Source organism: Carassius auratus, unplaced genomic scaffold (genome assembly GCF_003368295.1).
Source record: "Carassius auratus strain Wakin unplaced genomic scaffold, ASM336829v1 scaf_tig00009130, whole genome shotgun sequence".
In the NCBI taxonomy this organism is placed as follows: domain Eukaryota; kingdom Metazoa; phylum Chordata; class Actinopteri; order Cypriniformes; family Cyprinidae; genus Carassius; species Carassius auratus.
In genome coordinates this window covers 1-27,848 of record NW_020524006.1, presented here as the reverse complement: position 1 = coordinate 27,848, position 27,848 = coordinate 1, and the positions used below count along the sequence as shown (strand labels likewise).

At 36.4% G+C, this 27,848-nt stretch overlaps 3 protein-coding genes across 3 annotated transcripts in view; 2 read left to right on the top strand and 1 right to left on the bottom strand.

Moving 5' to 3' along the window:
• LOC113072461 (potassium voltage-gated channel subfamily H member 4) overlaps positions 1-3,440 on the top strand; it is a 43,040-nt gene extending 39,600 nt beyond the window's left edge. Inside the window, exon 17 of the mRNA XM_026245440.1 lies at positions 1,823-3,440. The gene's annotated coding sequence lies outside the window, so the exon portion shown is untranslated. The remainder of the gene's footprint in view (positions 1-1,822) is intronic.
• A 1,086-nt stretch (positions 3,441-4,526) lies between these two features.
• On the bottom strand, positions 4,527-15,743 carry ghdc (GH3 domain containing). The gene is made up of 11 exons (XM_026245438.1): positions 15,553-15,743; positions 14,811-15,074; positions 14,389-14,585; positions 13,663-13,857; positions 12,691-12,810; positions 11,553-11,850; positions 10,907-11,096; positions 8,447-8,518; positions 7,754-7,887; positions 7,378-7,466; positions 4,527-7,286 (listed from the first exon to the last, which is right to left on the bottom strand). The coding sequence occupies exons 1-11, from the start codon at positions 15,626-15,628 to the stop codon at positions 7,065-7,067; spliced, it is 1,857 nt and encodes a 618-aa protein (XP_026101223.1). The 5' UTR covers positions 15,629-15,743; the 3' UTR covers positions 4,527-7,064.
• Positions 15,744-18,026: 2,283 nt separating this feature from the next.
• Positions 18,027-23,960, top strand: LOC113072459 (uncharacterized). The gene is made up of 9 exons (XM_026245437.1): positions 18,027-18,402; positions 18,887-19,081; positions 19,885-20,056; positions 20,150-20,314; positions 20,488-20,559; positions 21,219-21,281; positions 21,536-21,600; positions 22,949-22,995; positions 23,879-23,960. The coding sequence occupies exons 3-9, from the start codon at positions 19,912-19,914 to the stop codon at positions 23,925-23,927; spliced, it is 606 nt and encodes a 201-aa protein (XP_026101222.1). The 5' UTR covers positions 18,027-18,402; positions 18,887-19,081; positions 19,885-19,911; the 3' UTR covers positions 23,928-23,960.
• Positions 23,961-27,848: the final 3,888 nt, after the last annotated feature.

Below are 27,848 nucleotides of genomic sequence, written 5' to 3'. Positions count from 1 at the left end.
AAGAAACAAAGGGTTCAGTTCTGGCTTTACTGGAAGAGGGACACAGTGAGGTGGCTTCCATCCTTATAATTTCACAGACAGCAGTTCAAGCTGCAGACATTAAGGACAACAAAGCTACAGACCAGCAGAGAATGAGATGACCACCAACTCATTTAAATGTCACTCAACAACCGTAGAATGACACCAAGTGACCTACAACAAAATGGCAAATGGCAGCTGGGGTGAAGTGCACGGTGAGAACAGTTTGAAACAGACTCATAGGGGCAGAGCAATGCTAGTAGGGATACACCTTCATCAATGAAAAGCAAAGAAGAGCCAGGCTGAGGTTTGCAAAAAAAAACACCATAAGGATTGGACCATCTTGGTTGAGTCCAGTTTTAAGCTTTGCCCAACACCTGGTTGTCTAATGGTTAGAAGGAGACCTGGAGAGGTCTACAATCCATCCACTGTGAATCAAGCCACATACAGTACAAGGTTGTCCTAATGCTCTGACAATGTTGGTTTTCCCAGCTGAAAATGCTCCATTTCACAAAGCCTGGTCAATCAAGGTGTGGATGGAGGTCCACCAGATCAAGACCCTGTCATAGCCAGTCCAATCTCCAGACCTGAACCACATTATGATCAAGAGAAAGATGGATGGTCCCAAGCCATCAAACAAAGCCAAGCTGCTTGAATTTTTGTGTAAGAAGTGGCATAACGTCACTCAACAGCAATGAGAAAGACTGGCGGAGAGCGGAGAGAATGCCAAGACGCATGAAAACTGTGATTGAAAATCAGGGTTATTCCACCAAATATTGATTTTCTGAACTTCCTAAGTTAAAAACATCAGTATTTTGTTGTTTACAAATGAATATAAACTTGTTTTCTTTGGTCGGAAAACTATGCATTCTCTGCTATCAATGACCAGACGTCATTTTCTGCAAACAAATGCTCTAAATGACCATCAATGTTTTTTGGGGAATTTGGGAGAAATGTTGTCAGTACTTTATAAAATAAAACAAAATTGTTCATTTTACACAAACAAATATATACACCTTTAAATAGTAAATCCAGAGAAACGGATCATTTTTCATTTGGTCTCTTTTTTTTCTGGAGGATAGAGCAAATATAATAAACAGAAACTCAAATGTGGGTCCAAATCAACAACCTTTTTGATAACACTTTACAGTAAAGTACAGTAAAGTATTTGTCCATGTTCATTTTGGGGCAGCTGTGGCCTAATGTTTAGAGATTTGGACTAGTTATCCATAGGTCGCCGGATTGAGTCTCGGTGCTGGCAGGAGTTGTAGGTGGGAGGAAGTGAATGACCTTCAATACCCATTGCTGAAGAGCCCTTGAGCAAGGCACTGAACCCCCAGTTGCTCCCCAGGTGCTGGATATGTAGCGTGTGTGTGCACTCTGATTGGTTTTAATGCAGAGCACCAATTCTGAGTATGGCTTACCATACTTGGCAAATCTCACGACTTTCACTGTCACTCATGTCCAACAATAATATTATCAGAGACATACAATCCTGCTCTATCCTTCCTCACTGCAGGACACTAAAATCCACCTTATTTTGCAACATGGAAGCTATTTTCTTGGCAAAAGACTTCCAGTTCATTAGCCATAGGTAAATATCTAGAAGAATAACAAAGTGCATTAAATGGAACAACTATTAGCACTACAAACCAATGTTTTTATGATCATAAAGATACATAAAAATAAAAAAAGTTTTAAATTTTAGGTATATCAACCAGCATCTTACTTTGCAGCTCAATATCCATTAGATGATCAACAGGCAAAAATGCTAACTAATTTTTAAACCGCTTTATCTTTTCAGAAACTTGGTTCCTGGCATTCCGTCCCATTCCCAAAAACTGTAAAACTATGCAAAGTTACATGTGAATTATGTCGTCAAATGGACAGAATCTAAAAAAAACCTGGTGACTGTTTTGTGTTCATGAGTAGCCTACAGTAACATGTTAGTTATAGAGTTATAGAACAGTTATAGAATTAGCATTATCCTATTTCAAAAATCACTTTTACTGAACTATGATTTAGTTTTCTATGTGTCTATATGTTCCTGACCTGCCTGGTGGATTATTATTTTTCCTATAGAATATGTAGTCTGAAATGTTGAATGAATATTTTGAATTGCTGCAGATATTTAGCTTGTACATACTGTACTTTATCATTTCACTTTACCTATCAGAGCTTGACTGTTTACTCAAATGGGACATATCAAAGAAAAGCTAAATGCACTTATGGAATAAAACTTTTATTCAAAAATATATTGTATTATATTCAAAATGTCATACAGTTAACATTTTCGCAGCACACTGTTCTGACATACCTCTATAATATATGCCTATGATAGACTGCTCTCACTTTTAATATTTAATTTTTTATTCAATCAGATGACCTCATCATAATGTATTATTTGATGGCCATTTAGTACTGGAAGAAATGTTACCATAAAATTAAAAGCCCAGAATGTATCCACAAAAGGATTATTCTGTGAAACTATCAGAACAGATAAAATAACAGCCACTTTAACACATATATGCACAGTTGACAGAATACTGCATGACAAATTAACAATGCTTATTAATAACAGTTACTGTCTTTGCTGAATCTGGGAAATGTTGTTGCATGTTGTTGAAATTATGTACAACTTTAAAAAGCTGCTCTCAGATTCCAGTAGTACTCTATTGCACTAAGTAACTGAATTTAATACTTGGATTAATGAGACTCAGGGTTTATTTTCATTTGCACAATGTGTAACCACTTAAATCAATGATGAGCTATTTCATTTAATTCATTCTACATTATATGCAACATGGACCTCCACATATATTAATTAATACAGTCTTTCATGTGGACACTTGCAAGTGTGATAGTAAGTAATGAATATTAATAATGTGCACACATTATTTTGAGTGGTCATACAACTAGCATTGCAGCAGCAGATGATTACACACTCTATGTATTGTATTGTTTTATACTTTTTAAAACTATGACACTGAATACTCAGAAGCTTTTAATTGTTCTGTAGAGGGCTGTTCATGCTTTTATTGATTATCAATCAAAACTCTGTCAGACTTTTTCATTGATCTCATTTACATTAACCTTGAATCTTGTATAAAAAGATTTCTCTTTTTACCACTTCTTGCATGTAACTTTAATTCCAGTTGTAAATTTGCTTAGTTTATGTGCATGTAATTTCATCATGAGGGCTCCAATAAAACACTTTTCCCCGTAATGTGTACTTAGTATCTTTGTCTCAACTTTATCATACATGCTGTCTTGGACAGTCTCACAACTAAGTTCCTTTGAGGGGCAATATATTTCCCCTTTTGATTGATTTACAGGGGCATTTTTGCCTTTATATTTACCTTTACACTTTTTATAATCATTTTAGTATATACAGTACAGACCAAAAGTTTGGACACACCTTCTCATACAAAGAGTTTTTTTTTTTTTTTTTCATGAAAATTGTAGATTCCCACTGAAGGCATCAAAACTATGAATTAACACATGTGGAATTATATATGGAATTATATAGATAACACAAAAGTGTGAAACAACTGAAAATATGTCATATTCTAGGTTCTTCAAAGTAGCCACCTTTTGCTTTGATTACTGCTTTGCACACTCTTGGCATTCTCTTGATGAGCTTCAAGAGGTAGTCACCTGAAATGGTCTTCCAACAGTCTTGAAAGAGTTCCCCGAGAGATGCTTAGCACTTGTTGGCCCTTTTGCCTTCTGTCTGCGGTCCAGCTCACCCCTAAACCATCTCGATTGGGTTCAGATCCGGTGACTGTGGAGGCCAGGTCATCTCGCGCAGCACCTCATCACTCTCCTTCTTGGTCAAATAGCCGTTGATGTCTTCAGTGTAAATCTACAATATTCAGTCATGAAAATAAAGAAAACTCTTTCAATGAGAAGGTGTCCAAACTTTTGGTTTGTACTGTATGTGTTGTATTTTATTTCAAATGTAAATTGATTAAATCAATCTAAATTAGATACTATAGACTGTTACCAATAAAAATTTTAGCAACCAGTATAAAAGCGCCCTTTGGTGTCTTTATTGCAATACTTTCCATGATAATCATTTGCCACCTATAGGCCTATGGCATCAAACAATTATCATCGTAAAATTATAGTGCACATGCAGAGGTATAATTTTGACACCATGACATATGTTGGGGCATGATTTTAACTATCGGACAACTTGGGACGGAAAATGTGTTGGCTTTTTTTTAATTGACATTAGTGGAGTTTCAATGAGGTAATTTGTTTGCTTTTATTGTTTCCCCAAACTTCCCTTCAAGAAAAAAAATTATAATCAGAAGCCTTTCTTGTAGCTCTGAACTCAAGGGTACATCTTTCCTTCATAAGGAACTGCACTTGATTGCAATCTCAATTGCAACTTGGTGCCAAAGTGATTGGCTGTCATTAAAATGTCTAGCCACAAAATTGCCCACTCTGGTGCATCAAAAAAAAAAAAATAATAAAAAATAAACACAGTTGGAACAGTCTTCAATGTTTTACCAACATATTATTGACTTTTTACACCTTCCAGATGCATTGTGCTGAATGCATAGAAACCAAACATGATTCCGAAATGTTAAACGCTCACTCATACCCCAATACGTATAGGTAAGATTGTATATATGTCAAAAACAGTACTCTTTAACTCTTTACATTTATTGTGTAAATAAGCCAAGTTCCTTTTGTGTCTGTTCACAAAGCAGTTCCTGTGATCAGTTCATTATGCATGCTTGATGTTACACCCCCACCCCCCCAAAAAAAAATCACACTGGAAAAGCAAGACTAACACGCCATTCTGTAAAGAGGTTGCTGCCCACAATAAGATGTTCAATTGTTGCTCGGTCAATCACAATGGTATCACTGATTCAAGTCTCTTTTTTCCAGTAATGGGCCATTCCATTAAATGCTTTCATGAAGAAGGATATTTGTTGGGGAAGGAAAGTGGAATGGCAGCAAAGGTCTCATGCCACCAGACTTAACTAAACTCTTGAAAGTTCAAATGGATGCAAGTAAAATCAATTTGTGTTAACACAAATGTCAGACAAATAAGAATGATTGCTTATGCTTCCAATTACTTCCAAGAACTGAAACATAGTACACCAAAAAGTAATGTCTTGCTGTAGTTTGTCCAGTAGAGAAGTGACGGCAGTACCTGGATCAGTATCCAGTCCAACATCACCATTTGATGAGATGGGCTATCCTTCTCTGTGGTTCCATAGTAAAGCAAAGGGCAATTCAATGTTGTTCCTGACTCACTCTAATGTAGATTATGTATAGGAGGTGATAATAGAAATCTACCCATCAGCTGGGAGGAAATCAGAAAGGCTGAAATGCCAAATGATCCATTAAAAACCTTAAGCTGACGAATGTTGTAGACAGTCCAGCGACACATAATGATGTTTGGTAACCATTCAAGTTGTGCCAAATCTGTCAGAAATACAAGAATACATGGATCTCCATGGATATTTAAAATCTACGTTGGTGGTGGAGCCTGACCATATGTTGGGTACTGACCTTATGGACCCGTTCCCAAAAAAAAAAACCAAGGTTGAATCAATACCTTCCTATCATTAAGAATTATTTCAGCAAGTAGGTTGAGCTGTTCCCCATGCAGTCCAGCAAAACACAGGTGATTGCCAACAGCCTCACCAAGGAGGTCTTTACTCATCAGAAAACTCTAGCATATCTTGAGTTCTACAGAAGATTCCAGTTTACATCAGCATTTGCCAGGTCTGTGGTTTACCTTATTTTGAAGAACTAGACTCTATGTACACAATTTAAGTGCATTAATTTCTGTTTTATTTAATAGTTGTATGCTAGCTGACCTGCTTATTAGTTTACCTTGTTTGATAGGGTCACATTTTCTGTTTACAATCAGTATATTAAATCATCGATTGGAAATGGATTTACTTTGGAACCTGATTTTTAATTTGGCTTTCCCTTACTGCTGTGATTCAGAATTAGACTAAGGTGTTTAAAATAGGTGGAATACCACCTTCCACCTCAAGACCACCTTCATTCAGGTTTTGTATGTGTTTGAAACCAGCTTATTCAAGTCCAAGCCTAGGCTGAGGCCAGAAGAACTGGAACTTGACCAGAATAACTGGTCAAATGTATAGACTTCAATTAGGGTTTGTTCCTCACACAAAGTTATATGGCTCTAGAAGACTTTTAATACAGCTTGAACTATTAGAAGTAAATATTTTGTATTCCACAGATACATTCCATACTGCATTAAAAACTAAAAAAAGTAATATAATATTTCACAATGTCAGTCATAAATGCTGAACTGCTATTGAGCCCTAAAAACAATGTAGCAATGTGCAGTGCATGCACTTGATACGGTCTTGTGTGGTTTCAAGTAATGTCCAAAAGAAAAAAATCCATCACTGGTAATATTGGATATCAGTGAAATAGATTTTGTGAGCTAATAATAATAATGATTATTATATTTCAATTTTTGTACCAGATTATAATTCACAAGCTTTCAATTACATTACAGTCTGATGATGGACTGTCTCATTTGGTCAGAACAAACTATTAGCATGAACATAGCCTGAAAGTTACTCAGGTTTTTGGAAATGGAAACTGAGGCAGGAAGCATACTCTACACTACAGTAATTTACCATGAATAAATTACTACCTATAGAAACATTGTGTGCTAAAGAAGGAAAACATACAAAATGTGCAGTATTGGGGTCCTCCATGACCTGGTTTAAATACCATCTCTCCAGCAGCATCAAGCAGATCTTTAAAAAAAAAATTCCAAACAATCCTTGTGATTTTCATTGCTTGGACAAACAGAAAGTGCCACCCTAAACTCGCACCAAAGGTTGAGCCAATGTTCCTGTGTTTGGCAGGTCTGAATGCTCAAATGGAAATCTGCTTTGAAAATGTTACTACCACACCGGTACACTTTTCAAAGGAATCAATATAACAACCTACCATCTCTGCATATAAAATTAGGACAGCAGAAAATATTTTAACATTGCCAAAAATGACACTTCATTCATCTCTAATTGAAATGCTCATGAAAAAGCCCTCTGCAGTAGAAAGTCCGCCATCTCTCTGCTGCGAATCACACGTTGAATTTTGAAGTTGTTGGACGAAGCACTGGAGAAGGCCATCATGCGATTTTTCAGGTCTTGGAAAGTTCCCTCACGAACGAGCTGAACTCTCATTGGTCCAATGCTGCCCTTCATCCTGAAGGATCGATAGATATCAGAGTCCTCCTGTAGGCAGTGGTCTAACTGTTGGATTTAAAAAGCATTCTAGAATATTACGAGCAGTTAAAGAGAAGGGTCTCTTCAAAGTTCTTAAATCAACATTACAGATAATCACCTTATATCTTTGTTCCTCTGAGAGGTTCCTCACACCGTTTAGCTCAACAAACACAAGATAATGCGGCTGAGCTATTCCAGATTCACTGCCTACAGTAAACACAAACAACAAATTAAATGCAACATTTAATGCATTTATTTGCCTTTCAGTATTACATAAAACATCAACCTTAGTAAAGCTCAATTCACGTTTCCAGATTCGATACAAAACATACATTATACTGATGTTTACCCAGATAGACCCAGACGTAATTCTATAACACAATTCACACGTATAACAGCAGAAATAATCACAAACTGCTATAAAGAGTTTAAATTGTAATGTTCCTGGAACATTGCTTTAAAATTCGAAGGAATTCATAAAAGACAAACATTACCTAAAATGCCACTCTCAACACAGCTGTAGTCTATTAGTCTGGCTCCCGGCCACTGTGTCACTGCTTTCTTAAGAGCCCCCAAAAACAGTGATTCAGACACTTTCTCACCACGCACGCTCAACATCTGACCACGCCTGAACACACACGTTAAACAAACATGATTGATTAGATAAGTGCTTCTCAAAATCTCAGATAAGGTACTATCTTCAGCTTTTTCAGACTTAAATAAAAAAATAAAAAAAATAAAATAGGCATGTATGAATTTGTTAGAAAGTGTAATGACTGTAGAAGCATGCATAATAATATATACTACTGCAAGGGCAAACTGAATAATACTGCTCCAGTGATTAGTCAGAATATAACACCATCAAACATAACATGAATACTATTTCAAGTTCATGCATTCCCTGGTAATCAAAACCCATAATCTTAGTATTGCAAGTCCTACACTCTACTGTTTGAGCTACAAGAATGAAGCAACTGCAGAAACCTTCACATCCCTATTCACATTTCGCACTGCCAAATATCTTGTAGACACATAAAAATATTCCAAATGTAACAAGAAATTGTAATTACAACATTTAAAAAAAAAAATGACTCCAAAGTGTTGTGCGGTGTACCACCTGAGGACACTCAGTTGTATTTATAGTTTAAGAAACATTTGATTACTTAATGTATAATAAAAATGTGTACCTATACTGAAACTCCACTTTGGGACACTGGTTATGAAACCCAACTACTTTCACAACATCTCCAATGCGATACCTGAAAAACACAGATGACAGACTTTAGAGAATGTCCACTACATTGTTTCACCAATTTCTTCAATATTTTACTTCCTCTAAATAAATTATTATTATTTTTTTTTTTATATCCAATACACTAATTCATGGCATCATCCATGTCCTTAAAGAACCATATTCAAAAACTGCATTACAGCACTGGCTGTTCACAGGTAAAGTAACTTAATGACTTATTTGATTCATCATTCATGTTAAAAACATTTCATAATTCATAATATGGCTGTGCAAAAAATCTAATGCGATTTTCATGCACATAAAATCTAATGCGATTTTCATGCACATAAAATTTAATGCGATTTTCATGCACATTTTCAGTAAAGGCACTCCTGTGATTAGTGGTATATCTCCAGCACGTGCGTTCAGATCAGGATTGCCAGGTTTTCAAAACAAAACCCGCCCAATTTGTTCCGGGCGATAAAATAATTTTTTTTGGGTGGGGTTCCCTTGGTAAAATTAGCATTTTAGGGGCTAAACATCACGTTATTTGTACAGTGTTGCCAAGTCTGCGGTTGTTTTTCATGTCTGCGAGCTGAAGCGACCTCAATACCAGTAACTTGATTTTTAGCCTCTAAAATGCGAATTTTACCAAGGCAACTCTGCCAAAAAACATGTATTTTAACCCCGGGACGCAATTTTTATCGGCGAACCTCCTGGAAATGCGATTGGGCTAGTTTTGAGAAGCAAGTGGGCAGGATTTGTTTTGAAAACCTGGCAACCCTTATCTGAACCCATGTGCTGGAGATGTACTTTTAATCACAGGAGCGCCTTTACTGACGAGATGCGCATGAAAATAGCATTCGCATTTGCAGTTCAAACAGTAAGTTTAACAGTAAAGCTTAAAATATACTTTTTTGTTTTTATTTGTATGCTAAGGTATGTGTACAGTTTGTGTTGTGCAGCTATCATTGGCATAGTATGCATGTGTAACACAAATGTGCAGTCCTATTTTTATTGTATTTTTTCCTCTCACATGGATCTTTCATTTTTTTATTTTTTTTTTGCACTGGCCAGGGCTGCATTTCCCAAAAGCTTTGTAACACTAAGAAGTTCGTAAAAACGATCGTATGATTGATCTTAATATTACCGTCTGTTTACCAAAAGCATCCAAAGTGCATCATAAGAAGACAGATTTGTGCGGTCACCTGCAGGACAATCGGCTGAAATCCAGAATTCATTATGTCAGAAAATTAGAATATTGTGAAAAGGTTCAATATTGAAGACACCTGGTGCCACACTCTAATCAGTTAATTAACTCAAAACACCTGCAAAGGCCTTTAATGGTCTCTCAGTCTAGTTCTATAGGCTACACAATCATGGGGAAGACTGCGGACTTGACAGTTGTCCAAAAGACGACCATTGACACCTCGCACAAGGAGGGAAAGACTCAAAAGGTCATTGCAAAAGAGGCTGGCTGTTCACAGAGCTCTGTGTCTAAGAACATTAATAGAGAGGCGAAGAGAAGGAAAAGATGTTGTAGAAAAAAAAGGTGTACAAGCAACAGGGATAACCGCACCCTGGAGAAGATTGTGAAACAAAACCCATTAAAAAATGTGGGGGAGATTCACAAAGAGTGGACTGCAGCTGGTCAGAGAGGTTATCAGTGCTTCAACTCAGGTACTTCATTGCCAGCTGTGCAAGGTGGGGGTATTACTGCCAATTATAGGCGCATAAAATTGCTGGTATTTTCTGTGTAGCTTTCGCAACGCCTACTGCACTTTCAGAATTTTTTTTTTCTTTTTCTGCTGGTTTGTGAGTTTTGTTACATCTATATTTTTTTAATTGTTTTATTCTTTTAAAATGAATAGTGTACAATAATTGTTCAAAATCGATTCCCTATTTTCATTTTCAAAACTTTTTTTGGTTGGTCCGATTGATTGTGCAATCGATTTCGAACTAAAAGTGACAGCCCTAGTCAAAATTATCGAAATTTCTCTTTTATGCCAAAAATCATTAGTATATTAAGTAAACATCACGTTCCATGAATATATATTTTAAATTTTCTACCATAAATAAATAAAAACTTTGATTAATAATATGCATTGCTAAGAACTTAATTTGGACAACTTTAAAGACAATTTTCTCAGTATTTAGATTGTTCTTGCACCCTCAGATTCCAGATCTTCAAATAGTTGTATCTCAGCCAAATATTGTCATATCCTAAAGCTTTTTAATTCAGCTTTCAGATGATGTATAAATCCCAATTTTGAAAAGTCAATTCACATGACTGGGATTTTGATATGCACTTTGATTCAGTTTATAAAGAAAATATTCGTAAAGGTTTCCAAGCTTCATGAAGCAGTGTTTCAAAAGCGCCATCACTAACGTGTAGAAGCAGGATCATGTACCTGACCTGAATAATCCTGAAGCGTTGGTGACCAGCAACTCATAGTTATGTCCTTCCTGAAGCTGCTCCATCAGGAGAGTTTTGGGCTGTTCTGAATCCAGATCCTCCTCTGGTATAAACTCACAGAACATGGAGCGGGGACATAGGAGATATTGTCTGCTCTCCTGCTGAGGCCACAGGTTCACACCTATCAGGCCTGAAACATGAATTACAGATCATTATATTCAACTACTGCATGCATGTGAACTGTACTCTATGCAAGTATACAGCTCGTTTACAACTTTACATATGCAAGTTGCCAGTTGCTGTGCTGGGGTGCGTTTATCAAAAGCATCGTTAGCTAACTATGGTCATGGACAGAACTTGCGACCATAGTTGCTTTTGGGAAACACACCTCAGAAATGACTTTCAAATATAAATTTCAATAAAATTGTTATAATTTCAAACTTTTGACCAGTAGTATACCTATAGTAATCCTAGGGTTTATGCACAAAAATAAAATTTTAGGCATTCTGTAATCTGAAACTTAACCCTTCCAACTTTCCAAGCCCATGGAAAAAACAATAACACTGAGACCTATCATGGGTTATTATTTTAAAATATCACTATCCAGTTCAGAAATGTACACACATGCATCCACATACAAACACACCTTCAGTGGCAGCGTAGAAAGGGGAGTAAAACGGGATATCTTTACAGTAGTGCCGCCGTAACATCTCCCCATAAATCTGGTTAGAACCCGAATCCACTGTCAGAACCAGGTGTAACTGGGGCCATATTCTGAGTGCGATCCTCTCAAAGCCTTCCTCAAACTGGGCTGTGAGCTCAGCAGCTCTATCTGGATCTGGCTTCATCAGTTTCTCTAGAGCACGGCGCACATCAGCCTTCAGGCTCAGACCGGAGTTGATCGTGCCCACTTCCACATCCACCACAAGATCTTTCCAACGCTCCTAAATGCACATACACAGACTGCTACTCAGGATCTTTCTCTTTAACTGTACTGACTCAGACTACACTGAAAAACTTACATTTTCGTCTTTTACAACAGCAAAAGTTTTAAAACATTTATGATTTCAAATGAATTCTTCATTATGACTTCGTCACTAATCAAATAAGCAAATTTAGCATTCCTGTTCACCTGATAGCATTTTAACCTTAAAACATTGCTTCCCAAACCTGTCCTGGAGGACCCCCTGCCCTGCACATTTTGGCTGCATCCGAAAACTTATGCAGCTGACTTGCTGCTGTATGAAGCAATGACTTTGCATGCAGCGTTTTTGCATGAAGCACCTCATGAAACTGATTTCGGACCGACTTCTGAGGCAGCATAATAGTTTAATGATCTACAACAAAATCAAACAAGTTTTTGTGATACTCCAATACTGATTTCTCGCTAGAACCAAAGGCAACTTCCAGACACCATCGTTTTTTTTTATCTCAACCATCACGGAATGGAATAAATAGGATTATGGGATATCAAAGGCAGCAAAGGATACATCTATGCTGCCTTTTAAATTCGATCAGAAGAAGGTACCTCTGGAGACAGGAAGTAAAGCAGAATTTGGATTCGAACGTGCCTTGATGCCTTCCTGCCTTGGGATGCTGCCTCCAAAGGCAGGGGGGCCTCCAAGACAGGTTTGGGAAGCAAGATACAAAATAAATGATATAATAATTGAGGTGAACTACTAGATGATCATTCAAAATGAAATTATGATTACATATTTTGCAATAAATAATGTAATATTGAAGCATTTTCATTGGTTGCCTCAAAAGTTTGGACCTCGGTGTACCTGCAGGGCCTTGAAGGCATAAAAGACGGTAGAGCAGAAGTTGGATTCCAGCATGCCAAGATTGCGGTCTTTCAGCCCAAACAGCAGATGGAGATACAAGGCGTCGCTCTCATTCACCACCTAGAGACATAACCAACAGTGTCTTTTAGATTCTATAAATTAGTGTTCTGATCAGATAATCTACAGTTAAACATTTTTTTATTTAGTTTGTTGGCTCTTTTAGCTGACTTCCAGTGCCTTCACAACAGGGTTGTGGACTTGGGCACTGGGATCAGCATTTAGAGACCTTCTGAACTCCACTGGGATTAGACAACATGTGTCAGGGCCTACTCATTGTCAGAATCATACTTTAGATTTAATACTGTGACATGGAATTGATGTTAATGGCATTGAAATTCTGCGGCAGAGCAATGTCATGTCAGATCATCATCTAGTCTTTGTTTTATCTGATCAATCAGACATTATCAAGAAGACTCGGGACTCAACTTGGAAAGACTCAAATCTTTTTACATTTCAGTTTGTTCTGAGCAAAAACTGTATTTTTCATTCGGTTTCCAGTGTTCTAAGATCTCCTCTCCAGCAGGTGACAAATAAATTGATAAGAGTTATCTGTATTAAGAGAGACAGATGCAGTTGTAACTCAAATGTTTTGGGTTTTTTCAATGGTCTACCTTGCAATGGAGAGGCTAACACTAGAAGAGGGGGGGTGAGTTTTACGGCAGTAAAATTTAATGTTTGACCTTCTTTGGATATTTGGTTTCTGACATTAGAATAATTTCTGATATTAGAATCTTTATTAATTAATACTTATTTAAAAAAATCTGAATCCTACTAACAAATCACCTCTTTCTTGATGTTCACTGGAATGTCTCTAGTGCATCTTTGAGTACTGTTAAAATCAGATACTCAATACACCTCTGGCTATTATTGTCGCTAAATATCATATTAAATTCATATTTATCTCCCACCTACCTGATAGACGGGTGCTGGCGTGGTGTACAGATGCAGCATGTGTTTAGAGGAGGCAGGAGTTGAGGAGTTGGGGCCAATAGGAACACCTGCCTCACTCTGACGAAAAATGGGCGAGTAAAAGAGCTTCAGGGTTTTCTGGAGACAGTCAGTGGCTGGAAAGGCTTGCCTCATGGCATCTAGACAAATTGTCACCCCCTGCCAGAAAAGTATACAGATATAATAGACAGCTTCTTCTCAAGCTCTTTGGAAACGGACAAAGACTTGGCAGGCTGTTGGAGTACAATACATATTCAGTGCTGTCTGCTAGATTGTAAGTTTAAGAATTGATGAAATTACTGCCTATAGATGATTGTTTGCTTCGGTTGCACTACCAATGACTGAATTGCTCCAGGAAAGCTCTTTTCATGCTGAGCTTATCAAAATGACCACAGCTGATAATTTTATAGTCAAATGAGTTTACAAGCCATTTTTATGAGTGGGTGATTCTTTTTCCAACTCAGAGATTTTTTTTTTCATACATGTTGGTGTTACATCCTTCACTTGCATGTTATAAGTTGCACTGAGTAAATACAATAAAAACTGTGTCCAGTGATAATTTTAAAGGGGGGCTAATGTACCCACTGCATTTTCTACAAATCTTTACCCATTATTTTGTCCCATTTAGTAAGGTGCAACTAGTAATGCAGACATCATTTTGTACTTTTAAGAATATGTATGTGTTGTGACCTGTAGGAAGAATTCTGTGTTGGTGTCTTTGGTGCTCAAAAGCATACGGCTGGATCCAGATGTTCCCGATGTCATAGCCAGAATAAGAGGCTTTTCCGATATTAAAACATTCTGCTCTCCTTTAGCCACACGCTCCACAAACTTTTCATAATGGTTATAATCCGTGACCGGATGGTGCTGTTGAAATGTTTCAGTATCTGAAATGATACAATAAAAACTAAGACATACATTTTATGACAAGATGGTAGCACATCTGACTGGTTATTTCCATTCCATAGAAGCAAACAAGTAAAATGTAAATGAACTGCACACAACACTGCAAATTTTCTGTATACAATTATCAAACATATGATTCTATTATACGTAAAAAAAAAAAAAAAAAAAAAAAAAGATAAATATATATAATTGTTCAAATCAATCACCTTTAATTGATCTGAACTGGTAGAGCTTGCCGTAAACGGTGTCGGAGTGTTTCTGCAGACGCTGGAGCAGAGTTTCCTCCTGAACGCGATGAATGTCCCGTGTGTCTGACTCTAGTCTGTTTCTCTGGCGACTCCCCAGCCAGCCCACTGCTTTCACAGCCACATACTGAGCCAAAAGACTCGATATGGAGCGATTCTTGATCTTTAGCTTCCATAGTAGAGCCATAGAGCAGAGACACAGGAACAAAAGTGAGCCCGCAGGAGCTGTTACACAAAACACAACGGCATTAACAACGGATGAACGCTAGTGGGAACCAATAACACATTTAACAACGGATCGGGGCCTCATCTTCTTCAATTTATAAATATAAAAACGTAAACAATTAACAATGTGCAAATATACTCAATTATCTTATAATTAAAATCGAAACAATATATAATCATTTACACAATTTAGATGTAGTCAAAAAAGCCAGATTTTCGCTATTCTTGCAGCTCGAATAACTTTTTTGGATTGACAGCTCCTCACCAAGAAGTAACGTTACTGTATACTTCTGATGGTAATACGTTGACATACTGTGCTATTTGCTAGCATACTTTAAGGTACTTGAAATGAGACCGTGATGGCTGTCTATAAAACTTGATTAAAATGTTACTTTTTGACATTGTTACGCACAAAGCTACCAATAATAAAATAATATCTGCATATTTTGGAATCAAATGAATTGTTCCACACACTCACCACATGTAATGGTCACGGCCAATAATGCAATAAAACATGGTAAAATGATCCACAAACGCTGATGTGTCTGCATCATTGTGATGGTCTGGTCATGATTGAAAACTGAAAGCAAACGCTGAACTACTTCTTCTTCTTCTTTGAGGTTAAAATGCGGCTTGCATTCAAGAGCATTGCATTACCGCCATCTTCTGGATTATTCTCCAGCGATGTTATTCCAGTTTATGTCCTCCATCTTGTTTTCAGACCCATTCTAAATAAGAGATAGTTTTTCTCCCCTGCTTTTTCTAATCACACCACTTTGCAGTATATCTTTAATACACGCCCCTGCCAACCCATCTCTTCTTAATTCTTAATCATATTTCTCCTCTGTTCTTCATAACTTCGGTTTTATGGTTTTAATTTCTTAAAATACTCACAAAAACCAGTAGGATGCTTCCCTATAATGTGTAATGTACTATTTAAATGACTGTGTCCTATTCCTAATCTTTTCATCACTATTTCTTCTCTCCTAGTCCCTTCCCAATTCCTCTATGGACCAACTTTATTTTGAATGGCATTCAAATTTCTCCCTTTAGCTTCGCTGCTTCACTGACGTTGCCATTTTCTCACAGCTTTTTTCCAGACTATACTTTTCTATTGGACATACTTGTCCTGAGACTGAACTGTGCTGACAATGAATCACTTCCAATTAAAACTTAATTTATTTTGTCCTCCTTTCTAATGCCAACATGATAGCATAACTCAACTGTATTAGGATCATTTGTGGTTTGTTTGCTTTCCTCACCTCCTTGATTAAGTCAGGTAAACTCATGTCACCTTTATTTATATAGCGCTTTAAACAAAATACATTGCGTCAAAGCAACTGAACAACATTCATTAGGAAAACAGTGTGTCAATAATTAACTACAAAAATTGCCAGTCCTTCCTGTTTCAAGATCTTTTTAGCGATCTGTATAAATCTGAATATAATCTCTGTATTTATCATCCACATGTCTGTAGTGTTTTGATTTGATGTAATTCAAAATCAACTTCCATGGTTTCAATCTTCCATATAGAACGTCAGGACCTACAATAGTTGGGCAGAACTCTTTTTCGCTTACCCTCAAATCTCTAGCTATCCTCCTATCCATCCAAAACCAAACTTTGGAGCCATTTCCCAGCTAGCTTGCAGTACTCTCTTAGTAGGATGTCCTTCTCTATGTCCCTTTGAATCTCTTAATTTAATTCTCTTTCCATAGCATGTCATATGCTTTTTCAACACAGTCTCACCCCTATTCGTCACATACTGCCGTTTGGTCATTTCCCCCTCACGTCCATAAGCAACGTTGAGGGTACCCCCTATTCGTCACTTGACAACGTAGAGGAGGGTCGTCCGATATTTGAATGCAAATCCCTCATCTTTGGATTTTGACGAACCTGGCTTATCCATCTAGCGGTTTTTCTGCGCTGGAAAGTATGGTTTCAGGCGATTAATTTTAATGCTGCTAATATTATGTTAATGTATTTTGCAGTAGCATGCTGCGCAAATACTGTTACAATCATTAATTGGTGAAGTGACCATATATTTTATTGGAGCAGAAACCCTGTTCTAAATCGGAATCACGCCTTTTTTCTTTTTTAATATAATTTTGGGCTACATTAAAATGGCATAATTGCAGGACTGCATATTTGCTGTAGGCTTAAACATGCCTTAATTTAAGTGGGATATTTTTAATTGTCGATGGTATATTTGCAATGGCTTATAGTATATAGTGAGCCTGCTTTGTTGGGGTTTTTTTTTTTTTTTTTGCGACCAAAAAAATAAATAAATAAAAATAACACCTCAACAACAAAAAAATACCAATAGCATACTTTTATAGACCTTTCATCTCAATACTAATTATGAAGTTGTGATAAATAGCCTGCTGCGGAAATGTTTATATTACTTAATATGGACATATCCTTTGGCAAAGAGATGGATGCATTCTGGGGCGTGATGTGTTAAAATGTAATTGCTAACATATACCCATGTTTCCTTAGACATTTCTGCTGACCCCTTTAAAATTTTGAGCGAGGATATAAAATATTAAGACTGTACTTTTTCATTATGATTTATATTTTGGCGCAATTTTGTGCAGCGCGTCACTGTGCGCGACCATCACAGAAACCATTGCCCATGCCCAGCGCGATTCCACCACGGTAAGTCACTTACAACAGTCTAATAAGCAAGAGAAATGAATAGGCATTTAAACGTCCAAAATTAATACAATTACGAGTTTATATATATATATATATATATATATATATATATATATATATATATATATATATATATATATATATATATATATATATATATATATATTAAAAAACATGGTGTGTGTGTGTGTGTGTGTATACAATCTATTAATAAACTTATTTTGAACGTATAAATGCTTATTAATGGATTATTGCGATATATAAATATATATATACTGTATATCTCTCTGTGTGTGTGTGTGTGTGTGTGTGTTATTCCTGTTTGTTTATCCATCCATTATAATATGTAGTTTGGTGATCTACTATTTTTTTGATTTGTTCTTCTCTTTTTCTGCAGATTCCTTAATCCCTGTCCTTTAAAAAAAAACAGCACCTCATTACATTAGGCACTTCTAAGAGCCACATTTGTCTTGTTTATTGTCTTATTTGTATTTTTTTATTGTCTTGTTATTTCTCTCTCTCTCTCTCTCACACACTCTATCTCTATCTCTCACTCTCTCTCCATCCCTGACTCTCTCCCCTACCATCTGAGTGGTGGTTGTTTTTTAGAGGGACGGAGGAACTGGGTTGCTGCCTCTTCTTCAGTCACTTTAATCAACTGAAAGTGTAAAGGTCAGGATCAAAGAATATAGATTAATTTGTTGGTGTTGTTTTAAGTGCACAATATACCAATTTAATAGATAGAGACTGGCATATAATACCTGATTATTGCACCAAATTAAATTTGCAGGAGTCTGCACAATATAGGCCAACCTATAAGATAATATTGCTGTTTGCATGAAGTCTAAGTAAATCAAACTTAAGTTTTGTGAGGAATGCCGGTATTCAAAGATGTTTTATGACTACAGGAAAGCAAACAGCTCGCTTGGCATCTTTATGTTTCATAGTTTTTCTGCACTTAAATAATTTGCCAGCTTGCAAACATCCAGATCTAATATATTACCTTTGATAATGTTAGAAAAGTGATACGTTAAGCAAAGCCTACTGCTGTATGACACATGCTAATAGATTGACTAGCTCTGTCTTGTACTCATGTGTGTTTGGATCCCTGTATGATTTTTAATATTTATATTTTTTATATGGGTGTACATTTCAGAATGACAAAGCCAAAATTCAGGCCTTGCCCAAGCTGCCAGGTCCGTCAGCAGGCTAACCGCAAAACCTGCAGTGCTTGTTTTGCCACACTGCCAAGCAAGCGGTTATTGAAAACTGCAAAAATTAATGATGACTGGGGCCAGAGGGTCATCAATACAAAAATGCATCTCGGGTGGTGGCCTCTGCCCAAATAGCTGTAAGTAAAAATGCTCATGCTTCATTTATTGAGTGATAATCAATATTAAGCCTAAAGTACATACAATATTTGGTACCGTGTTTGTTGATGGATAGAAGACATAGCAGCCTTGCTGTGTGCTATGTATCAAGCTTCACATGCGTGCCTGGATGTTGGAAGTTGGCACATCTTGTCAGTATGAAATTTTAGAGAGACAGTCACTTTAAAAACCACACCATACATCCCTATTAAATTTATTTTGCAACACATGACACTCAAGTGATAGATGTACATCACATTCAAGCTGCTCTGATAAACAGTTTGCCAAAAAGCTCCCAATACACAATATGCAGGTGTACTTCTGTTGTGAAAAAAAATATTGAAAATGCATTGGTGTATGTACATAAGTAGGTAATATTCTAGACTTATACTTATCTTAAAATACTTGTGTAACTGATGGCAGGGACTAGGGATAGGGATGAACTATGAATCAAGTAGTACACCAAGCAAACTGTCCTCTGTTTCTGATTCAAAGTCAGTGTGGAGTAGACGCCATCTTCATTACTGTCACAACATCTGATTCATTATTTTCAAACAAAATCGATTACTGACAGTTACAATTTAAGAAATACTCATGAATTAATATTTCTGTTTATTAATTTTACAATATGTCTTTAATCATCACATACTTAACACTTTTTGAAAGCGTTAATAAATATTATTTTGCCAGATTAGGTCTTTAAATAGTAAATGGACTGCCATATATGTAGTAATGTAGCAACAAAATATATTGGAAATGTGTTAATTACTTTGTTTCATTTCAGGTCCAAAAACTTTCTGCCTTGGGCTATATGCCCATATTATTTATCAGCCAGAGACACAAGGGCACAGGAAAGTTGATGGCAGATGTAGTAACGCATCTGCCACCGACGCAAAACAACACACGTTTCTTAACCAGCATGAAGAGGGCATATGACTTCATGATCAAACTGGATGGTAAGATAAGTTTTATGTATAGTTCATTAGTGTTTGTCGTTGATTTCTTTGACAATTTGTACTGAAGTCATATTTTTGCTATCTTCACAACAGATGTGCCCCAGCCCCAGCAAGACCAGCCCCTAGACCAGCCCCAGCAAGACCAGCCCCTAGACCAGCTAATCCCACAAGACCACCAACTGATTACACTTGAACTATGTCCAATCGTCTCTCAGGCTCAGCAGCATGTGGAGCTTCTACCACCAAGGAAAAGACAAAGTAAGTAAGCTTGCATTCCACCACATCTGTAAATTTGTCCTATGTTTTTTTTGCAATTACTGCACAATATAAAACAAGTTACAAATGGAGAATTTCACCTCTTTTAATTAATTAAGCCACTCCTCCAAGATACTGAATATAAAATTCTCAACCTTTTTCCCTTGCACCTTAAGCCCCACCATCCAGCCCAGACCAAGACAGACAAGCCCCACCATCCATCCAACCTCAACTAAAGAAAAGACAAAGTAATCTTGCCTTGCACCCCATCTGTAAATTGGCCCCATGGTTTTGTAATCATTGTATTAAAGCTGCAGAAGGTAACTTTTGTAAAAATATATTTTTTTACATATTTGTTAAACCTGTCATTATGTCCTGACAGTAGAATATGAGACAGATAATTTGTGAAAAAATCAAGCTCCTCTGGCTCCTCCCAGTGCTCCTATTGCCATTTGCAAAAAGTCATCCGCTCCCGGTAAAAAACAACCAATCAGAGCTGCAGTCCGTAACTTTGTTTGTGTTCAAAATGTAGAAAAATGTATATAATAAGCGAGTACATCATGAATCCGTTTTCCAAACCGTGTTTTTAGCTTGTCCTGAATCACTAGGGTACACCTATAATAAGTGTTTATATTCGGACTATTTTAGATTGCTTCGGGGGTACCGCGGCGGAGTAACCCAGTACCTTTGTGATTCTTCATAGACATAAACAGAGAGAAGTAGTTCCGGCTACGATGTTCTTCCGCAAGACGCAAGCAGTTCTGTTTATTAAGCGTCAAAAGTTACCTACCGCAGCTTTAATATAAAATAAGTTAACCAATGTGAATTTCACCCCCTTCTATTAATTAAGCCACTTCTCCAAGATACTGAATATATAATTCTTAATCTTTTCCCCTTGGACCTTAAGCCACAGGTACAGGAGCCACACAAGCCCCACCCTCGACCCTGGCCAAAAAGAAGAAAACAAAAAGCAAGTAGACATTATTTGCACCCCATTGTGTATATTTGTTTCTATTCTTTGTACCCCATGTGTATATCATTGGGTGTAAAGTTGTTTCTGCATGTAGCCCCCTTTTAATTGGACCAAACTCAGGGTGTATTCACACTTGGTCTCTTTCAGCCCTCAAAGTGAACTAAGAACAGTGATTCATATATGAACACCTCAATCAAACTCAGACCCATTTGAAGTGAACCAAAGTTTTTTTTTTGCCTTTGTCATTTAAGGTTGCAAATGCAGTCGACAGACAATTTATCCATATGATAAAATATTGGAAAGACGGATGAATGGGGTAAGATGTAGAACCATATTTTTCATTAGGCTGTCTGATTATCTCATATTGTCTCATCTTTCAATCCAAATGTGACAAAACAGAAACTGAGCAGTAGGTATCAAACTTTTTCAAGTATCAACCCTCTCACAAGAAAAAAAAGTATACTTCAAGTTAATTTTATGAAGTATACATTTAACTGTACTTTAACTTTAATAACATTTTATTAGCTTCATGCTTTCTTTTTTGTCCACACTTGAATGTCTGTAAGTTTCATAAAGGCAACATTTTAAACAAAGAATTTGAGAAAATCAAATTTGTGTTAAAGACTGCGACTTGATTAGATTCAGAACGATGATCAAGCAGTTTTAAGCAGTTTTGAATTACAAGCTGTTTAATATTTGATGATCATGTTATTTTACATTTGTGTGAGTAATTTACTATCACTTGGTTCAGTTTTTTCTTCTCGTGTGTTTAGTTTCTGTACTAAATTATGTGCCATAGCGGATCCTATCGTATGACAGTGAAAACATGGATAGCTGGAAAATTCAGTCAATGGTGGGGAAAGAGTAAAGTACAATTAAAGTAAATTCTGATGTACTGATGCCAGTGGACTAGCCTAGACAAAATTTCAGATATGCTGAATAAGAAACATATCTGTTTTATATCAATATTCTAAATGATATTTTCACAAGTTTCATAAGACTGTATATGAAAACTATGTAAAGAAAAAAAGTTTATTTAATAGGCTACTCGATAAAAACCGTTAACAAAACTAAAAGCCAATTATACTTTGAATACTTAATTATACGTTTAAGTATATCTCGATCAAAAGAGAGTACAAGTAAAGGCCAAATATAATTGGACTTTTCTCTCAGTATAAGTCAAGTACACTTAAGTGTAATAATTGTATTTCTACAAAGTACATAAAGTATATTTTTGAGAATTATAAAATTTAAGCATAAAGTATACTTTTTTTATTGTTTGTTTAAAATAAGTATACTAATAGAAAACTTGAATTAACTTATTTTTTGTAAGGGACATACTGTAAATCCTAAACAAAAACAACAATGCAAATAGAATGCAACAGCATATTCTTATTTTTTATTGAGCTTACAAAAAATACATAAGTACTCTTGTCAACTTAATGATGTTCCAAGTAAGAACAGCAGTATAGAGAGCTAAGTAAAAACATCATTATTTGAATGGTAAAACCATTACAGTAACTTCACTAAATTGATTGTGTGTGTGTGGGTGTGGGTGTGGTGTGTGTGTGTGTGTGTGTGTGTGTGTGTGTGTGTGTGTGGGGGTGTGTGTGTGTGTGTGTGTGTGTGTGTGTGTGTGTGTGTGTGTGTGCATGTTTCTGCAGGGGAAGGCAGCAGAGGTGAAAGTGCGTTGGCTACCTTGCTCTTCCTGGTAAGTGATGGCTGATGTAATTTAGTCAATAGCTACACAGTCTTAGTGTTTTAAAACCTGGTAACTTTCAGCCTTCAAAGTGAATTTTGAAGTAAAAGTGGGACCGCTAATTGTTTTGGGCACAAAGAACTATCTAAGTGAACTGAACTAAACACATGAGAACATGTGCACACCAGCCTTCAAGTAGTCATCTGGCTCAAGTTTGGTCATATGACATCTGAAGCAAATACATTCTAACCTGTTTGCCCCATACATTTGCTAACTCTGTTTGGGCTATTTTATAAAGTGTTTGCTGTACAGTTAGATAAACAGCATACAGTTCTTTTTACAAAGTGAAACCTCCCATTATGAACCAAATGTAGTCCAATTTAAAAGGCCTGTGAACAACTCTTTCTTTGTGTTCACATTATGAGTTCACTTAGAGATGATGCAGATCACTTTCTAGTCCACTTCAGCTCTGAGGGGGTCTTAAGCCCAATTCATAGTTAAATGTAGATGTGACGCAGATGCCTTTGTTGTGCCATTGCGTCTTTGCTGACCCCCTCTGCGGCCGACATAGAGGCCTTTAATCACATTTCTGTTCCCACACCGTTGTGGTGAGTATTTGTATAGCAACACGGTTAAGCCGATTTTAAAACGGCTTAACCATTTAAAAATGGTTGACTGTAGGGATGACTGTGTCCAAGCGACTGAGTCCAGTTTTCACTTGAACAAAATGACTGATGCTTGACAAACACCATATAAAATAAACCAAAATAAATTATCCCACAGAAAAAGGGTAAACCTTTATTTTAGATGACATATCTTCAAACTTGAGCCAGAAGACTAGTTGTGAGCTGTACTGTATATGCTGTGTGTAAGATGACTTTTGGACTCTTTACAGTGGCAGAGTCTGGGAGGACACCTGGGAGCCGGCCAGCAAATTCGCCTGATGACTAATACTGTTTTACTATTTGTTTTGTATATTTTTCTCAATAATTAAATTCACTATTGTTACATTTTATGATTTGTCTGTCAATCATTGACTGCACTGAATAATTAATGTGTCATGACTTGTGCTGTATTTGATGGGAAAAGTGAGACGAAAGTTGCATGTAGTGACAGTCAAGTCACCTTTATTTACAGCTTATAGCACTTTTTACAATACAGATTGTATCAAAGCAGCTTCACAGTGATAACAGGAAAATAATACAACAAAGTTTCTTTTTAGAAGAAAATTACATCCTCGTCCACCTTAAGGCAGATTAGCAAGCCAATCTTAGCAACTAAAAAAATCTAAAGCCAAGGCAACCAGAACAAGTACCAAATTGGCATTATACTAACTTATGATGAAAATTTTAGTTAGTATTGATGGTAATTTTGGAGCAAAGTAAATGGGCTCCTATTTCTGGTGACAGGATGTATTACTGAATCCTTTTTTACCTCTGATCGCTAGCATACAACACTCTTTGTTTTGTTCTCATGGTTGTCTGTTCAGATCAATTATGAGAGTTCTTAAGACATTTTAAACATTCCCAATGAAGAGAAGAGGCACATTTATCAATTTTCATCAATGGTACCTAGGTCAGCAATGATTTTCAGGCTCAGGCCATTTTTTTCATATCCTTTGCCTCACACAAAAACAGATTGGTGTCAAATTTCACAAATAATCTCATCCTTCCTCTGTGTCAACAATCAACATACAGTATGTGCATGACATAAAGTGATCAGACTTAAGAGATCAGAAAGACCGGAGACATGAGCCTGGGAAACTGTTAGAGCCAGAAACAATTCCAGCTTGGCCATCAATATAATTTTAAAGTCTAATGTTTTCTTGTCATAAAACCAGGGAGAGAGGTAGGTTTCCTATGTTACCCTGACAATAGGGAGCGTTCCAGGACACTAAGGACCTCAATCTGTTCACACTGAATGACTTGACTGTGGCCGGTTTACTAAGGCCCATGACAGTGGTAGGAAATCTAAGGCCTGGTTGTGCAATGTGGGCCTCATGTCTTCATGATCAAAGGCTTCTGATCTTAATTATCAGGAAAATGTTGCATTATACATAAAATATCACTCAGTCCCCACTTATTCTAACCATAACTCGGTTTTGTTTTATTCTCCATGCCAAGTATGCATAGGTGTAAAATACTTGAGTAATTTACTTGATTACTGTACTTACAGGTAAGTATTATTTTTTGGGGATTTGTACTTCACTCAAGTACAGTTTAAACTGACTACTTGAACTTGATTATATTTCTGGAAGAAACAACTACTTTTTACTCCTTACAATTTTTTTCATCTTGAAAAGTACATTATATTTTTACATTATCTTATGCACATTAAATATGGTAAACAGAAGCTCAAACGTGTGCCTGACGTGAGAACTTATGATCATTTGTTTTCATGCATCAAAACACACATATTTCTACTTCAATTATGACTTTCATCAGGTAAATGTCTGGCTTCAAAAGTTCAGGTAAATGTCTGGCTTCAAAAGATATAGCAAAGTTGCATTTTCCCGCCCAAAAGGTTTTATTGATAATTTGTTCTGTTTTTATATAGCCAATAGCTATGTTATATTATTAGCTGAATGCACAAAACTGAGTGCAAATAAAATCTGTGATGATCATTTTTTGGTGGAATTTTTTTTATTAAATGTTACAAATCTCCAAAAAGTGTTTTAGATAAACATTATATGCTAAATTAATTGTTCATGTTTAGTGATGTTTTTATCAAGGTGGTGGATAAGGTTGTATTTAAAATGTCATTAAGTGAATCATTAAGTAGGAATTAGGACTGTCAGTGAATAGTTTTTTTAATCTTAATAATTACTGCTTTTCTCATTAATCTAATTTGGTCACAAATAATTCTTTATCAAAATGTGTTAAATCTCTAAATGCCCCAAACAAACATTTAAAAGATGAATTGTCCTTTTAGCAGTGACATTGTTGAATAGACAAAACATATAAAGTGGCCTTTAAAAACTTTAACGTTGTATGTTTTAATTCTAGGACTCTCCTCATTAATTCAACGCATTCTTGTATTCTGTCTGGAATATATTTCTAGCCTCTCCATCACATCTTGCTCTTTAAAGGGATAGTTTACCCAAAAATTAATATTCTCTCACTTTTTACTTAACCTCTGTCATTCCAGATGTTCATGACTTTCTTTCTTCACATGAACACAAGCAAGATTTTTTGTCCATATAATGCAAGGGGACAGGACCACTTCAGAAACCACACGAAGGGAACATGACGGTAAAGATTTAAATATTGTTATTTGTATTTTTTCTTACATATGCCTATAGTTTCACTTCAGAAGACAGTGATTCATTAATGGGGTTGCATGGTCTGTCATATTTTCTTTGTGTATAGTTTTTCAAGTGTCATTTTTGGATTTCCCATACACTTGCATTATATAAAGAGAAAATGATTTTTACACAATTTAAACACTTAGTTTGTGTTCATCTGATAAATAAAAGTCATATAGGATGGCATGAGGGTTGAAATGATGGAGTTTCCTTTTAATCCCTTTCCGTTTTATTTGTATTTTTCAGTGTTCCGCTGTTTCATTTTAATTGTTGTTGTTGAACTAAATATACATGTTTGACCTGTGCCATTGCATTTTTCGTTCTCTTTTAATTGAGTAAACTTGTACTTTCACTTGAGTAAAATTTTTGCTACCTTTTTACAACTCTGCAAGTATGAGCTCTAATTTAAACCTACCTCAATTAAAAAAAAAGTAAATAATGTTGCTTTAAGCTGCAGTGGTTGTGCAATAGCTTCATGATATAATGCGTTGTGTGTAGGTTGAAAGATGTGCTTTGATGTGTTTCAATCTGGCTACATCTTACTTTGTTTGTGTTTAATATGTTGGGTGTATGATAAAATAATATTTTAAGTCTTATGTGTGAAGCATTTGAACTCAAGGCATCCCTCTGGGGACCATAAAAGAGGATATTGCCTGCAAAGTGGACTTCATGATATGTAAAAATTAAAACATTGCCATAGGACTATAGCAAGCACATCACTGGAAAGGTCTCAGCCTCAACAGTAACATATGTGAGTCTGAAGAGAATATATTACTCCTGATTTGAATTACTGACCTCTGCTCTGAACCTTGAATCCAGTACATGTTTGAAGGCTACACACACAGTACCAGCTTTTATAGAAAGCTTTGGACCTTAGCTGTCATGCAGATATGGTGTCCAATGTTTAACCGTAAACACTGTCAAATATGGTAATAAGCTATTTTGACCTAACGATTACATTTTTTAAATCTGATGACACCAGTGTGTTCCCCATCCTCCACCCCCCCCCCCCCCCCCAAAAAAAGGGTATATCCAAAATTCTACATTGCCAACTTCTGCTTATGAGGAAAATATCACTATATTTTAAAAATACAGCTTCCACTAGAAACGCACCACAGAACACAAGTTACAAGGCTAGTGTTATTTGTAGTTCTTCCCGGGCTGGGATGGGTGGACTGCTGTGAATGGGCTTCAACTACACTCAAAAAGTTCAAAACTGAGCAAAGTGTTGTTGCTGGTGACAAAACCGTTGACTAAATATGTACATTGAAGCTATACTGGCGTTGAAGACCCCCTGGCCTGCATTGCAGGATATGGGACTCACATGTGACCCACTCTGCCCACATTGTAGTGTTCTGTCTTACAGCATACTGTAATGTTTTACCAATAATAAGACTGAAATTATATTATTAAAATAATGTATTGAATACCTTGAAAACATCTACATAAATATTGATAGATTTAGCCATATTATCTTTTTGAATAAATGTTATCTGTGTATCCATGTGAGATAGGCAACTCTGGTCCTGGAGGGCCACTATCCTGCAGAGTTTAGCTTCAG

Excerpts from the sequence above, each read along its gene's own strand:
- ghdc (XM_026245438.1), bottom strand. The coding sequence starts at position 15,628 with ATGATGCAGACACATCAGCGTTTGTGGATCATTTTACCATGTTTTATT. Across the intron at positions 11,851-12,690 it reads ATGCCTTCAAGGCCCTGCAG|GAGCGTTGGAAAGATCTTGT; the intron begins GTACACCGAGGT and ends ATGTGCATTTAG. Across the intron at positions 7,287-7,377 it reads CAGAGGAACAAAGATATAAG|TTAGACCACTGCCTACAGGA; the intron begins GTGATTATCTGT and ends TAAATCCAACAG.
- LOC113072459 (XM_026245437.1), top strand. The coding sequence starts at position 19,912 with ATGCCCATATTATTTATCAGCCAGAGACACAAGGGCACAGGAAAGTTG. Across the intron at positions 20,560-21,218 it reads TCAACTAAAGAAAAGACAAA|CCACAGGTACAGGAGCCACA; the intron begins GTAATCTTGCCT and ends TTGGACCTTAAG. Across the intron at positions 21,601-22,948 it reads TGGAAAGACGGATGAATGGG|GGGAAGGCAGCAGAGGTGAA; the intron begins GTAAGATGTAGA and ends ATGTTTCTGCAG.